At 42.5% G+C, this 15,978-nt stretch overlaps 1 protein-coding gene across 1 annotated transcript; it reads left to right on the top strand.

The window, feature by feature from the left end:
• Window positions 1-10,147: 10,147 nt before the first annotated feature.
• LOC107316112 (D(1) dopamine receptor-like) lies at window positions 10,148-13,593 on the top strand. Its single transcript, XM_015867282.3, has one exon. It carries the CDS (start codon window positions 10,857-10,859, stop codon window positions 12,192-12,194), a length of 1,338 nt encoding a protein of 445 aa, XP_015722768.1. The 5' UTR covers window positions 10,148-10,856; the 3' UTR covers window positions 12,195-13,593.
• Window positions 13,594-15,978: the final 2,385 nt, after the last annotated feature.

Below are 15,978 nucleotides of genomic sequence, written 5' to 3'. Positions count from 1 at the left end.
GTAAAGAAATAACACCACATAATTGTGAAGCTGAATTGCTTTTTCTGTGCTCAGAACTCTTCTGTGGGAGCTCAATTTATAAAATATCTCAACCATGGAAAAGATACTCCAGGTGTTTTGGATAACAAAAAGAACATCTTTTCTACCTTAGCTCTGAGCACGATGACATCTGTGGGGAGGGAGCAAGGGAATGCATATGAGATAAGAGCTAAGCAACAAATGAACTTGGCTCATTTGTTTTCACTTTTAGTCACTGAAAAAGAAAAGAAGCAATCATCACTGATTTAATTATTTTATGTCACAGAGCACACACAGAAGATCCATATAAGCAAGTCTCCACTGGGTGAGACTGTACAAATAAATAATGCAGGTAGACTTTGCTCCAAAGAGTTTTCAATTGAAGTGTCATATAAGAAACAAGCCAGGCATCTCAATACTCCTTACTCAGGGGATTGCACAAACTGAAACCCTGCCCCTTGTTCCAAAGATTTATGGTATGCTTCAGTGACCCATTCCTGATGCCTTCAGGGCTGGTAAATACACAGGCTGCACAGAACTAGGAATGTCTGCATCCTTGTCTGTTTTTGACAGCTGACCTTTCGGTACAGTCCCATGTTAGGAAGAGATCTCGTCTATCACTGCAACCTTTCGAAGGTCTTGAACACTTAGAAAATGTCACATATCTCTGATATAATTAACACAGTTCTAGGTAAGTAGTTTTAATTCTGGTTTCCATTTTGATCAGTTCATTCAAATTGCTTCATTCAATTATCAGTAACAGTGATGCAGACAATTTTTTACTCCCGAGTCTAAAGTGTAAGGAATATTCTGTAACAATATAAGCCAAGCAACTGTTTTCAAGGATGCTGGGAACATGGGCAAAGGATCCAATCCTGCAAAAGTTTATAGCAAGGTATACTATGAGCTAAAAATACTACATGTTAAAAATACATGTTTATGAATTCTGCATGCTTTGGTGTATGGTCCTTGCAGGAAAAGACTTACACAATGCTACTGACAACACTGAGAAAACACTGGGATATTTATTGAGGAACAAGCTGTACAAAAACTAAGCCAGTGTCCATCACTGCATTATTCTTTTCAAAGGAACAGTATAGCTAGACATCAGATTTTGGTTAACCAATGAAGTTACACATATAATCAATATGTATCTGTTAGTTTCCTTGTGCCGTTTCATTACCTCTGTAATTAAGAGATGGAATGGCTTCCTCAGATCAATATATAAGAAGAACCATACCCTTGGGCTCCACAAAGTTCAGGTGGTTTTCTATTTGCAATACACTTGTGCTGTTTGGCAGTTCACTACAGAGGCTCTATTCCTTTGGCAAGAACAGTCTTACTCTCCACTCTAATAACAGTTTGCACTTTTAATACAATGCCTTCTGGACATGATCTCATCACAGGCTCTAGCTAGCAATTAATTAAGACATTCAGAGATACGCTGTTTGGCAGGCTCCCACATACTGCAGCCTTCTCCTTAGAGCATTCCCAGTTGTGCTGCAGCCCCAGAATTAAATCACACTCAGAAGCATCATATACTTGGACAGTTCAGCCTGTGGTGCCTTGCTGGTGTATGCTTATGCTTTCTGTGATTCAAAGAGTGTCAAAACCTCCCTGAGCACTGGAGTGGGTTATACAATGTTTTCCACTGCTCTGCTACAGGCTTGAAGACTTTCCAGCCACTTCCAGGCACTAGAAGACTCTTCATGTTTGTAAACTCCATGTTACCCACTGCAAAACTGCCCTGCATAGATGACATCCCTGCGTAGAAACTTAATCTGTTACCCACTGAGTATCATCATCAAGAGACTGCTGACTTCCCAATATCCCTGCTTCAAATGTTATCTTGTTCCTCAGGCTACAACAGAAAATAATTTTACGACAGCTTGTTCAGCTGCAAGGTCTCTACTTTGTACTTTCCTGCCAGCTTTTAATGTCACATGCCATGAGAGTTGTATACATTCTTAGTTTACATCTCTAAAGCTAGTGTGTAGTTGATAAAAAGCTGTTGGTCCACCCACATGGTGATTACAGCATTATCACAAATTCCTGTTGCAGCCTTGTACTCTATTTACTTGCTGAATCATTAATACTAACAAAATCACTGCAATGGATGATAAAATACAAGTAGAAAAAAAAAAATCAGATTATTTTGGTTTTTGCCAAGTCAACATGGATTTTTTTCTTGTTTGTTTTTGTTTCCTTGAAATTTGTGTTGCAATACACTTTGGGGGCTCTGAGAACAGGATTTGGTCTTTGCATTCTTCAAGTGAAGGCCTTTCCATCACAAGCTATGCTTACATTAACTCTTCAGAAATAATCTAGCTGATCCGATTTGATGCTGCTCTGAACCTACAGTAGTTCAGTTGTTATTTATGCATACACAGAATAGCTGTAAACATTTGGTGAGACTGAGCATCAGGACCTGAGAATACCAAAGTCCTATCCACTAAATTTAGTGGCAACAGAAGTCCACTAAGAAAAAGGTATGGAGATTGAAACACTCTTTCCTTTTGAACTCAGTGAGGACTGAACTGATTTAGAACTCCTTGCAGATGATGTTGTTTCATTTACTTTTATTATCTTTATTTGGGATTCAACCAGCACAGAAGCCTTCCAACTTTTCCCAGACAGTTGAAAATGTTGTCCCAGGGTGTATAAGAGCAAACAGTAGAAAGTGTGAACAATTGTTCAGTGGCAATGTTGGTGTGCACACCATTTTCCTTCACCCCAGCTCTGGTCATGCATTCACCTTCTTAATCCTGCCTGCTGTTAAACCATCTCAGCTGTTTTTGTAGCAATGCAATGTATCAGAATGAAGAACTGATATGGCTGGAAAATACCCCAGTTTTCTTGCCATACTACTTTACAGCCCTGGCAGTTCTGTTGGTTTTGCAGCACACGAAGCTAGATAATGCAGACATGAATAAACAGCTAGAAGCAAATCTAAAAGCGCTGTTTGTGAATGCTTAACCAGGTTCTGAATAATAGTAAACAGAAGTTTATCCTTAAAACAGCCCTCCCTTACCTTGGGCAAACAGAGTAACAGGGAGTGGCTGGAAGGGGTAAGGTTCAATTTTCTGCTCTGTGTTTAAGCTGTGCAAAGCTGGCAACAGGCCCTTAGGAAATGCTGCAGCCAGGCACAGCCAGTGCAATTGGGGTTAAGCACAAGCAAAGCAAAAGGGCAGAAACTCCTAACATGCATTATTTCTTAAGGCTAATTGTTGAGTATATTCACTAAGAAATGTTTGTCTATCTATAATAACCAACATATAACATCTGGCACCATGGATGGATAGGAAGGAGAAAGGAAGGGGGGAGAAAGGAGAGACGTATATTTACCATGCAGAAATGTCACCTATTAGTAATCCAGTGATACATCCTATGCATATCCTGAGCTATTTTCCAGATCACACTGAAAGCTTGTGTTGCTGAGTTAATCTGTGCAGGTTTTTACACTGTGTTCCTCACTACAGTATCAGAATCTAGCACTGCATTGAGTAATATCTCTAAGTACAGCCATAAGGTAAGCTTACGGTACGGGGAAGATAGGCTTAGCGTTGCTTGACAGTGTGGGATAATAACCCAGCTAAGATAATAGGAAGTTTGTGCTTTTGAATGAATATTCAGGAAGAATCTCAAGATCTTTCTAAATGCAAGTTGGCTAGGTTGTGGGAATGTGGATCTTCAAGGAAAGAATGAATGTGGGGTTGTGAAACCTTCAAAATGCTTTTATCTGTCTTCTGGCATCACTTCTTTCTTGCTTACACACTGCGTACCTAACTGTTGTTACTCCACAAACCCAGCTCATCCCAGCACCAAGCTTTACTGCTGGCAGTGGCTTGGTCATCTCCTCAGGATAGAAAAAAAATTGCACCTCATCTCTGCGCTGCCTGAGCATGTCATCCAAATAGTTCTAATAGAAGCTGCAAGCAAACTTACAAGAGCTAGAGCTTGAAATGGTCCTTGTGAAAAACTAAAATTCAGTAGCTGTTGTGTATCACATCTACTGGGAGCTAGAAAACCTCCCAGGTTGCTGGCAAGCACTGTGTCACTAATTCTCTAAAATGAACGAGTGTAAGACAAAGCAGAAATCAATGCTGTGGCTGTTTGAAATTCTTAAAAGTCAAATTACTTTAAGTACAGATTAAACTGCACTTCTTAATAATGAGCACTATCCTACACAGACAGAAAATCCATTTTCAGTCTAGCCTCTGCAAATCTCATGCACATTCTGTCCAAAAACCATTTATACATCATGGGGACCTAGACAAAACAAAGTGAGAAAAACACATTGTTTTTCTGAAAAACTGGAATTTGCATCGTGTCAAACAAACCAAGGCCACACATTCCTGTCCAATCCTTTTGTCTGAAGTGCAGCACACATTATTAATTTCTATAGGAATCTGAATATGATTTGGCAGTAATTCTGCTGCATCAGTTTGTTGAAGCAGTTATCAGAAATTGTTCATCCTGCAAAGTGCTGTGTGTGCCCCCTATTGGAATCACACGATAGACTGCATTTCTTAAAGCTGGCTTTATAAATGCAATGACAGTCAATTAAATGTTTGTGTCTTATGAAATATGGACATAACACTTTGAAACAAGCAACACTTTATTATAGAGTTTTTCAGTTATTATCTTGATTACTATAATCTAGACTAAACACTGGTTAGAATAACGAAGGTAGTGACTGCTGTAGTAATGTAGTGTATTTTGCATTTCTGTTTATAAAGCAAAATCAAAAAGCTCTCTGCTCTGCCACAAAGTACTCAAGCATCTGGATGTGTTGTTGTTCAAGTTCTGGCTTTTGAACAGTGGAACTTAAAAACAGAGCACAGATGTGAGAGGGCATAGATTACACTAAAATCATCTTTCTGCCTCCTAAATGATGGGCTGTGTCAGAAGCCGACTCAAACAGATGCTACTCCAGGTTGCCTCGCAGGCTGCTCTGCCTAACAGCACTGCTCCCTGCCTGCCAGACATCAGAAAGTCAGGAGTGCTGCACCAGGGCTGCTGGGGCATCAAAGCTTCTGGGTTTTTGGACCGTACCTAAATGTCATACTGGGCTTTTCACTTCTGCTTGTGTTATCTTCTTTATTTAATGTGGAATATTTGCACCATCTGAAAGCGCCTTTGAAGGTGCTGAGTGGGAAATACCAGCACTCAGTTACTACCAACCCTCCCAAGAAAGCTAGAGCCAGCAGGCCAGGAGCAGTGCATGACAACCCAGCTCCTGGTCTGAGCTTATTGGTGAGAGCAGCTGACTGCAGCTGTGCTGAGGTGCTGATAAAAGCTGGGTCACCGAGAACAGCAGATGGAGAAAACCAGAGTGACTTGCTTATGCCAGATCCGAAGAGTGACAGAAAGAAAAATGTCTTGAGAAAACTACATGATATCTTACCAGTGTGATATTAGTTCAGAAATTCACTGGAGAATGAGCTGAATTACTGAAGCTGATCAGAACAGAGCTATCACCAAAGACAGATTTTGCCTTTAAGCAAAGCCTTTACCCAGCAGACTGAAAGAAATTCTATTAGCCTCATCTGTCTTGGAACATGAACATGATTCTTCTATTTAGTAATAAGTATTCACTTGCTTCTTGGCACAATGCTGAACTCATTTGTTCAATCACAATAAGGATTTATGATCTTTTTTTGAAGGAAAATGTCTACAAATAATATTCTTTTTGTATATTTATTGCTAACAGAAAAGATTAAATAGAAGCAATTGAAGCAAGATAGCTCTGGTAAAATGCACAGTTAAGGGATGTTCCTTTGAAAAGCAAGCCCTTTGAATTAGTTGTTTTCTTTCATGTTTGTTCATATTAAAGCTGCGATTGAAGGGATATTTGATTGGACCTCCTACACAGCTCCAGCCTCCCCACGTCTTGATTTTCACAGTTTTAAGGTTTTTAAATCTACCAATTATTTTAATAAGTTAATCATTTAAATATCTTTTGTACTCCTGTTATTATCAGTACTTATTATTTACAGTAGTCATGTGCTAACCACATTAATTATATGTGAAAAGGTAGACTTCCATAAAATGACAGCATTAACAAAATTGCTTAAATAAGGGAACAAAGAAGGAAGCAGAACAATTACAGCAATGCTAACTATTGCCAAAGGAAACAACAGAGACATTCAAAGAGATGTGAACCTCCAGATAGCAGGATATACACTTAGCAAAACCACAAGTTTTATGTCAGACCTGGAAGGTAAATATATTGCACCTATATTTAAATTACTCTTCTACAATGATGTCTCCAGGCATTTCCAATGAGAGGAATTTACACAAGACATCTAGATTGATAAGGACAGCTCACTAGAGTCTCAACCAAATGCCTCAGTATCAGCTAGAAGCCCACACCATGCTCCAAACAGCATCCATGATGTCTGCATTGAGCAAACTCCAAAAACATCTAAACATTTAGCTCCAGATATTCTTGTGTTTATGTAGAAATGTTCTTACCCATCCGTTAGAAAGCCCCGTATATGCTGACCTGGTTGCTCTCCTGGGCACATGGGCATCTGTGGGAAGGAAACTCAGGGCAAGAGCAGAAAGGGAGCCAGGCTGCGCTCCTGTAAATCTTCTGATCTGGGTGGAGATGGTAGGACATGCTGCATTGCACAGCCATAGCTGACTGACTGTAGACAAAACCTCAAAGACCCATTCATTAGGAGACATAATCATTCTGTTTAGATGACATAAACCAGATACACAGAGAAGATAGAGATGCAGTACCTAGAGAATTTGTCAACTACAGTAGATGAAAACACCTCATCCTGGTATGAAAGAACCTGATCAGCAAATCTTCTGCAAAGAAACACCACCTTTTGTTGAGCTGGTTTTAAATGCTTTTGTGAAAATAGCAATAAAGAAGACACTATGGTGTTTCCTCTTTAACACTGAAACTTTTTAAAATATTATTCCTCCAAAGAAGATTAATAAAAATATTAAGAAACATCCCCTTATCTCTCAAGGACACCTATTTAACTGCTCAGTGGTCCAAATGTGCAAGAGGTGGTGTCTTCTTTGCTGAGTGCCCATTGCACTGTGACTCCAGCAAATACTGTGGAAGAACAACTTGCCTGTAATTATTGTTCTTCTGCCTGTTGGTCTGAATTCAGGAGCTGATTATTCAACAGCTCTCAGCGAAATCACTTTCAGAGCCATATTAACTTCAAACAACGTGAAGAGCAATCATGGACTCTGTATTGGACATCACAGACTATTTCTATTAATCACAAACAGACTCAGCATGCTTTTGATACTTTGCTGTTGACTAAGTTATTCTTTCTTTAACTTGTCTAGACAGCTTCTGAAACAATGAATTATTCAGTGAATTCCAATGCAGGTAAACCATATCTCTGTAATAAAGATGCTATTTAATTTCAACACTAAATGTTGGCTTCACTGTACAAATAGATTAGCAGTCTCAGTGTACGATCAGGTTAATGAAATTCACAGAGCACTGAAAGCAAGAATAAATTACCTAGAGCCAAGACTCATACATATGTATACATACACATGTATTCACACTTGTGCAAAACTGGATATATTCTTTAGCTATACAGAGCAAAATAAATAGGTAGCGAGATAGATAATCATACTTGTTTCAGATGTTTTATTTTTGCCTTCAATTCTGCATGATATTTTTTTCTAAGGCCTTTAAAGATACTCACCAGCAGTAGTCACAAAGGTAATCACAAAACCAGTTTAGTGCAACTCAAATGCTGTCATTCAGACTGTAAGGAGGACCACTTCCTCAGTGCATTGTTTCATCAGCACCTCAATGCATATTCGCACAGTGTAATCACATTCCACTAAACAATATCACTTCACACACTTGGTTATAAAAGTCCTCCCTCTTTGGGACAAAGTATCAGAAGAACTAGCTGATTGACCACTGTTGGCATTAAATCCATTTGACAAAGCAGTAATGACTGGCACTGGATGAGTGTGGCCTGCAGTGTGCAGTCATTGCCTTTTGGACCTTGCAGCGCCCTCAAGCTGGGTCTCAATGTGGAGCAATGTGAGCACAGTGGCTCAGCATGCATGCAAGGGCTGTGTGGCAAATCCTTGAGCTGAAGGGTTACAAGCTGCCTGATGACGGAGCTTTGATCTGTTGCACTCACCTTGCCAGCCAGTGCAGTAGGGGCCTACAGTGGTTTGAGCTCTGAATGTGATAATAGTATGCTATCAAAGCCTTAATTTTAAGTTCTGAACCAGATTTCTACTTAACCATAATATGTGCTATAAATATGTGAGCACTGAGTCTTGGATGAGATAGCATTATGAGGGAGAAGTGAAAGAAGCAGAAGGGAAGGAAAGGGAAAGGGAAACCAGTTAGTGTTTCTGACACAGGTTTCACTGAGCAGGTAGTTTTCCAGTACAGTGATAGCATTTAAAAATGTACAGTGTGAAGGGATTACATGCATTTATATACACTGCAATATGTTTTACATATATTCTCCGGGGAAGTTTCCTTTTTCAAGAAAGAATGAGCTTGCAAGTAACCTGGAGTCCCAAGAGGCTGTTTCACCCAGTCTAGTGGTTATCTTCTACAGTACTGTTTTTGGACCCTTCCTATTTTATTCTGGTTTAGTTTCATGCATGGAACATCCACACGTCTTAAAAACAAAGCCTGCCAACTGACTTTGTCAATTCACTGCACACACTGATTATCACACTGTGTTGTGTTTTTCCCCATCTCTTTTTCTTGCCTCTGCAATAAGTTTACTCTTCACTTCGCTACGCCCAATATAGAAAGATGAGTCGGGCAGTGTTTCTATTCCTGTCATTGCCTCTGACTCACTGTATGGTTTCTTAAGCATTTGCATCTTGCATCCTGGTATCTAGGAAGATGAATGTGATTGTCAATATTTTCTCTAGGATCAGGGCATTAATAATGCCTCACTTCTTGTGGTCTCAATTGTGCTTAATAAGAGTTGTGTCCAAAGCACAGACTTCTACCAGCGAGACTATTAGTAGGGGCTCTCACTTCTACCTAGATTCCTACTTCAATTACATCTCTAGGATCTTAATTTTTTAGAGCTCTTCTTCTCAGCAAGATTTGTCTTCAGCCGGCAGCCTCAAAAACTCAAGGTAGGGCATGTGCACAAAAACATGCATACAAAACAGTATGCGCACATTCACTTTCCTTTTTAACGAATGCTAAACTGGAGATAAACAGAGACACTGAGTACAGGTTTTTCCATAATGCTGCCTACCTCCTGCTACAGAGCCATGCAGCAGCACTGCTGAACATACAAAAATGTTGCTCTTTCATTTTTGGTATTTCTCTGCCTTAATTTCATCTACTGTCTTGTTAACCATTTTTAACAGACTCCATTCTTCAGGATCATTTCCCTGATTGTTAAAGAGCAAGCATATTGAATAAAATTAGCAAACATATATGATTCTTTCAAACAAAGATTTAGTTTTAGCACTGTAGTGAAAGCCAGAGACTTCCTACAGCTTGCAGATACTGACAGAATCCATGTATATGGAAATACAGATGGCTCCAAATAAGCCAAGGTGTGCCAACTGCTTCCATCTTACAGCCTATGTTATTTTGACAGCAACTATTACTTTAACAAAGCATATATTTTATCAGAGAAAATTGCTAAGTAGTGAGTTTGTCTTATAGACAAACACACAAACAAGGAACGTATTTCAGTTCCCAGAGACACAGCAAGAACAGCACACAGTACTGCACTATGAAGAATCTGGTCTCCAAGGCACAAAGCAACTTGGATCTTAAAAGCCACGACCAAATGTTAACAATCTGTTATAAGCTGACACAATGCACCCTGCTTATCCCAAACATGAGGATTTTTACAGGGTGAGCTGCCAGCCTTACTATTCAAAATTTGTGTTAAATGTTCCACTCTCTATTTTAACTACCAGGAATATCTTCACCGTACAGTGGAAATCAGACAGTTCCTGGCTTGGCAATTATTTACAGTGACACTGGTGGGTGAAGTAGTTTTAGTTGGAGGCAAATGAAAAAATAAAACAAAAATCTCATCTAGAAAGAGGTGCCTGTTTGACGTGCTAAGTGATGACATGAGTTGATCTCTGCTATTTACATTCCAACATATATATTCTTTTTTTGTGATGGGATTATCATACGCATTTTTCAAAAAGAAAAGATTATTCTGTCTGCATTTGGACACCTTCCCTAAAGCAGGCTGTAAATGTATGCAAGACACATTTATATAACAACACGTATGTCATTATAAAAGCAAATGGAAATACTGAAATGCATCAGGAAACACCTTAGGCTGAAATCTCCACAGGCAGTTTTTGGGTGCTAATTTCTGTAGAAATGCACAGCCAGCCTTCTGCCAACACCAAAAACCCATGCTGGAGAGCTCTGAGGCTTCCACACTGTGGGTTTCTTGACTCCAGAGCAAACAGCAAAACAGAGTCACTACAGTGTGTTGAGAAGGCAGCTTCCACAGCATCCACCCAGACTTGGTAGCGCTCAGTGTAGGCAGATGCCAAGCATTACCCTGCTCTTTAGGAAACCAGACATCTCATCGCAGTCTTCCCGGCACTCACGCAGGAGCTCACCGAGCGCTGTGAAGGCTCTGACGGGCACTGCCCTTCTGCTGGTAGGGGGCCGCGGCTCTGCCCGGCACAGAGCAGCCCTCGGGGCCCATCCACCCGACCTCTAGGGCCGCCGCGCTCCGAGACGATGCTGAGCAGAGAGCCGGTGCCTCCGCCCCGCAGCCGCCGGCAGAGAGCAGCGTGGGGCACGGCGGGGTGCGGTGAGTAGCGCGACGCGCGGCCGGAGATGTCCCCACGGCAGCGGAGAGCCCCGCATGGCGAGCACAGCGGGCGGCCCGCGGGCACTGCGGGCACTGACCGGCTGCCTGTTGGGTGCCCTGGTGCTGGGCACGCTGGCGGGCAATGCGCTGGTGTGCCTGGCTGTCCTGCGCTTCCGCCACCTGCGTACTAAAGTCACCAACTGGTTTGTGCTGTCATTGGCTGTCTCCGATCTCTGCGTGGCCATCCTGGTGATGCCCTGGAAGGCGGTCACTGAAGTGGCTGGTGGCTTCTGGCTCTTTGGCAGCCGCTTTTGTGACACCTGGGTGGCCTTTGACATTATGTGCTCCACTGCCTCCATCCTCCACCTCTGCATCATCAGCCTGGACCGGTATTGGGCCATCGCCAGCCCCTTTCGCTATGAGCGCCGGATGACGCAGCGCCTGGCCTGCGCCATGATCACCGCGGCCTGGGCCCTCTCCATCCTCATCTCCTTTGTCCCTGTGCAGCTGCACTGGCACAAAGCGAAGGACAGGAGGTACCCCAGCTCCCGCTGCGACGTCAGCCTGAACCGCACCTATGCCATCACCTCCTCCCTCATCAGCTTCTACATCCCTGTGGCCATAATGATCGTCACCTACACCAGGATCTATCGCATTGCCCAGGCCCAGATCCGCCGCATCTCCACCCTGGAGCGAGCAGGCGGGCAGTGGCCATCCCAAGGCAAGGAGCCTGCCTCTACTCTGCGCAGCTCCCTGCGCAAGGAGACCAAGGTGCTGCAGACTCTCTCCATCATAATGGGAGTCTTTGTTTGCTTCTGGCTGCCCTTCTTCCTGCTCAACTGCCTGCTACCTTTCTGCCAGCCCCAGAGTGACAGCAATGGGCAGTCACCCTGTGTCAGCCAAACCACCTTCAATGTCTTTGTGTGGTTTGGCTGGGCCAACTCCTCTGTGAACCCGGTGATCTATGCTTTCAATGCAGACTTCCGTCGGGCTTTCAGCAGCCTGCTGGGCTGCCAGTCTCTCTGTTGCAGCACCCCCAGGGCTACAGTGGAGAGAGTCAACCTCAGCAATGAGCTGGTCTCCTACCACCAGGACACCACCTGCCAGAAGGATGGAGCCACTGCCACCATGCCACCCACCACTGTCACAGCCTGGGTGCAGGCCGAGTCACACATGGTGAGTCCTCAGCTGGAGGACAGAGAGGAGCTCCCTGTGGAGGAGAGGCCCATGAAGGCCCCAGTACAGGCTATTCCAGGCAGCAGCCCCAAGAGTTACCATGCGACAGCCACTTCGCAATTGGACTGTGGGGCAGAGCTGTCCCTGGAGATTATTAACACCTTCACAGGGCATGGCAGGCATGAGGAACACTGTCACCCCATTCCAGAGGGATAAGCAATTGCATGTTTCACACACAGGGCTGTCACACAGAGACATCCACATAAAGTACGCCTATACTACTGAAAAACCCCAAACCGGAGGGATGGGAAACACTGTTTCTACCCCAGAGGAGTGACATGTGTATGGACTCCATTCTAAAAGCGCACAGCAATCAATATATTGACCTCTTGCCACTGCCACCTTCACCCCTTACCCTCTTTTATAGTAGGCAGATATTTCCCACACATCTGATTGCCCCAACACTTCAGTCAAACTAACTTGTGAGATTGAAAATTGCACAATAACAACATTTACATAAAAAACTGGGTTTATTTCAAAGCTGTGTGTCTGGATTTATACAGAAGGATCTCTGTTTAGGCTTCAAAAATTGCTTAGTTAAAACTTCATCTTACGTTGAGTCAGAAGACTGTCCAACCCCTGGAAAATGCAGCTGCTGTTATGCAGGACCCCAAGCACAGTTTCAGGTATCAAACTCTGGAATCAGCATTTAATGATGTGGAACTAGACTATTCCTAGCAATTACCCACCTTTTAGCATCACTCACATACCCAGCACTTAACAGCTGTCATTCAGCATGTTCAGTGCCTCGCCTGGGGACCAATACTGAACAAACACAGTATTTCCTTAAAAGAGATGGATCATTGTTCGCTGTTTTGTTTCCCTTTGGTTATTTTCTCAGTGATCGTATATGAACTGCACATAGATTCAGAAGCTAAAGGGTCAACATCAATTTGTTTGAGGATTTTTCTTGCTACATTTCTTACTTACACAAATCAGAAAGTCATACCGTAAGAGTGGCAACATCTTTTATCTCCTCCAAAAGAACAAGACAACATCCTAGAGCTGCAAGGCATCTCATCTCACCCCACAGTGTTCCACAATAGAGCCATCCTGGAATGTCCTGGCACACCAATAAAAGAGTTTTTTGTGCTAAGAATGGAAAATGCTTTTTCTATCAGTTCTTGTGGTTATGATTTAAATAAGGTTCACTAACAGGTACCTAGAAATGAACAGGTCTTGACTTAAAGAAAAAAACAGCTTGGCCTGTATTTCCAAAGCTTACTAAATGGACAGTTTAGAATTGCTCTTTGTAAGTGATTCTGGAGAGGTTTCATAGAATTGTAGAAAGTTTGTTTGCACCTAAATTATAATGGTCTTTATTGATGTGCAGATGATACACATTATGGTATTCTACAGCTGTACAAACTGTTGTAGTAAACAAAATGTAATGCTCAAGTCTGTAACAAACTTCAGAAATACTGTACTATAAATTGTCTATACTCATTCTAAGCGGCATATTACTCAAGGTGCTTCCTGTGAAAATTACCTTGCATAGCCCTTCAGGCTGCATTCGTCAATGATTTAATAATAATATATAAATATTGATATTGTATGTATTTTTATTTTCCTAAACTTGAAAGGTTCCTGAATGATAACATCACTACAGCCCAAACAGCTCTCTGAGCAGTAAATGAGCAACACCTCTGTTCCTAGGAACTTTCCTCACTGACTGACGGTGATTTTTGTTTGATATTTTTCTTGCAACAGAACAAGCAGCTGAGTTACATTAGGCAAGATTCAATTAATACTGTTAGGTTCAAGTGCGATGAGATGTATTAAAATCACTACAAAAAGCCAAAGGTTCATTTCAGCAGGATTTAAGAGACAAAATTCTTTCATATTTACACCACTGCAATCCCTTAGAAGAGACACTTTCCAAAGCAGAACTTTAGCAGCACTTTATCTGCTTCTGGGTTACTTCCACAGACCAAACAAATCACAAATAGTGAAGCTGTTGTTTTAGGGACATCTGCACAGGGCTATTCCTCAAGCACACATTTCATAACTCAGATCAATAGACACTCCATTATCCGATGACCACATGTGAGGTATTTTCCTGTCGGAAAGCAGTAAAGTTCCATGCCTAGCTCCCCACTTACTGTACAATTAATGTCAAGATGACCTAAAAAATAGCCTTTGAATAACCTTGGTGTCAAAACAATCCAACCTGACAGATACCATATCTGAACACTTATTAACCAATGTCTAAATATGCTAATCATGATGGGGCCTCAGATGAAGGCTTCTGCTGGTCAAGAGATAAGGATGTGGAATGTGTGGAATGCTGCTGGACAGGGCCATCTGGTTGTTGCTCAGCCAGAGTGATGGGTGCGGTCGGGATCGCGCCCTCCACCTTGTCTTTGTCTTTCAAATCCTCACATCTGCAAGAGAAAAGGCCTCCTGACCCAAACCTGAGCATCCGTCTTCCCTTCCTTCCAAGCCGCTGTCAGCGCCCCAAGCACCAACCCCCACGTTTTGAGCTCAGCATCTCTCTGCTCATTCATTGCGCTCTCACAAAGCGAAAAAGTTAGAGTCCCACTTTTTGTGGTCCAAAATCTCCCGAGGAGAGGAAAGCTCCCTCTCCTTTTCTAGGCAACTAATGACGGCCATGATGTTCTTCTTAGAAGGAACACGCTTGCCACCATGGTCTTTACAAAATTGAAGCAATACCTTTACGACTTGCTCCATAGTCGATCCGAGACGAAGAAGTTCGTTCGGCCCCGCAACAGCGGTCCTACCGCCGGTAGCCTTCTGCCAACCTCACAGACTCTCTTTATCCGACGGGCATGCCAAGGATTTCCAACGCCTTGAATCCTAACGTCCTCACACGGGGCACCACTTGCTACCTGTGGTTCATTTCACGTCAGGATTCTAGCGTTAAGCCTCTGCGAATCCGACCTGGTCCAGCCGGGGCCCATTTAACTACACGTTCACACCAATATAGTGAATAGCTAAAAGGCGTTTTATTGTGCGTGTTAACGGTTTAAATAAGCCGCTATCTATTTTGTCTACACCCCTTCTACATATGCATAACCAAGCAGGGGAGGGCCTATCGCGTCAGTGTTGGCCTAAGTCTCCTACTGAAGTCAGCAGGAATTCTTGCTGCTAATTTTACTTGGAGCAGGTATGTGAATGTTGTGTGCTTTTCAAAGGTGGCTACTGCTTGTAAAGCTGGGTGTGCAAGATGGAAAGCAGTCTAGAAACTGAATTGTTAGACCTCTAATGAACACCCACTATTGCTCCTCAGTACATCTGTAACAGTCCTTAGGACATCCTCTTGAAAGCTCTCTAAGTGCAGATTTATTGCAGAAAAATGCATATTTACAGAAGTGGCATCAGTTATGCCTCTACATTCTACTAAGTTTGTACAAACATCCTTCACACAAAGTGAAAACCTGCCTGTTTGTCAGAAGCTCTCAGGAGACTTTCTCACAGGCTCACAAGCTAAGCCTTTATGTTTGTTTCAGCTGTGTAGTCTTATGCACACACAAACCTTGCAAACAAAAACTACAGCAAAAGACCTGCTCCTTCAGTTGTTTAGAGCTTCTTAGATGTGTTTCTTTTTTTGCTGTGATTTGGAGCCTCTAAAATGATCTTTCATTATGAACCTCCACTGCCAACCCGGTCCACACAGGGTTTGCCCTGAAATGGCAGCTGCTGACACTTTAAAAGTGCTGCCAACTGCTTGGTGACAGGCTTGTGAGATCCAGGTTTGCAGAAAAGAATCTGTGAAAAATCATGGGAATCATGTGGTTTTATGCTCAGCAATCTCATTAAAAACTTGAACTGACTTTTAGAAGCTTTTCTCCATGGTGTTAGCTGGACAAATCTGCACGTGGATGTCAACATGGAGGTTTTTATTGACCTGGAGTAGAAAACAGCTTTCGTACCTACCAGGTGAGATGGGCAGCTACTGCACAGGTACACAGAAGAAACT

This window comes from Coturnix japonica, chromosome 8 (assembly GCF_054131305.1).
Source record: "Coturnix japonica strain WE chromosome 8, WE-NBRP24, whole genome shotgun sequence".
In the NCBI taxonomy this organism is placed as follows: domain Eukaryota; kingdom Metazoa; phylum Chordata; class Aves; order Galliformes; family Phasianidae; genus Coturnix; species Coturnix japonica.
Note: the sequence above shows the minus strand (reverse complement) of the source record. Positions and strands in the feature narration are given on the sequence as shown.

Excerpts from the sequence above, each read along its gene's own strand:
- LOC107316112 (XM_015867282.3), top strand. The coding sequence starts at position 10,857 with ATGGCGAGCACAGCGGGCGGCCCGCGGGCACTGCGGGCACTGACCGGC.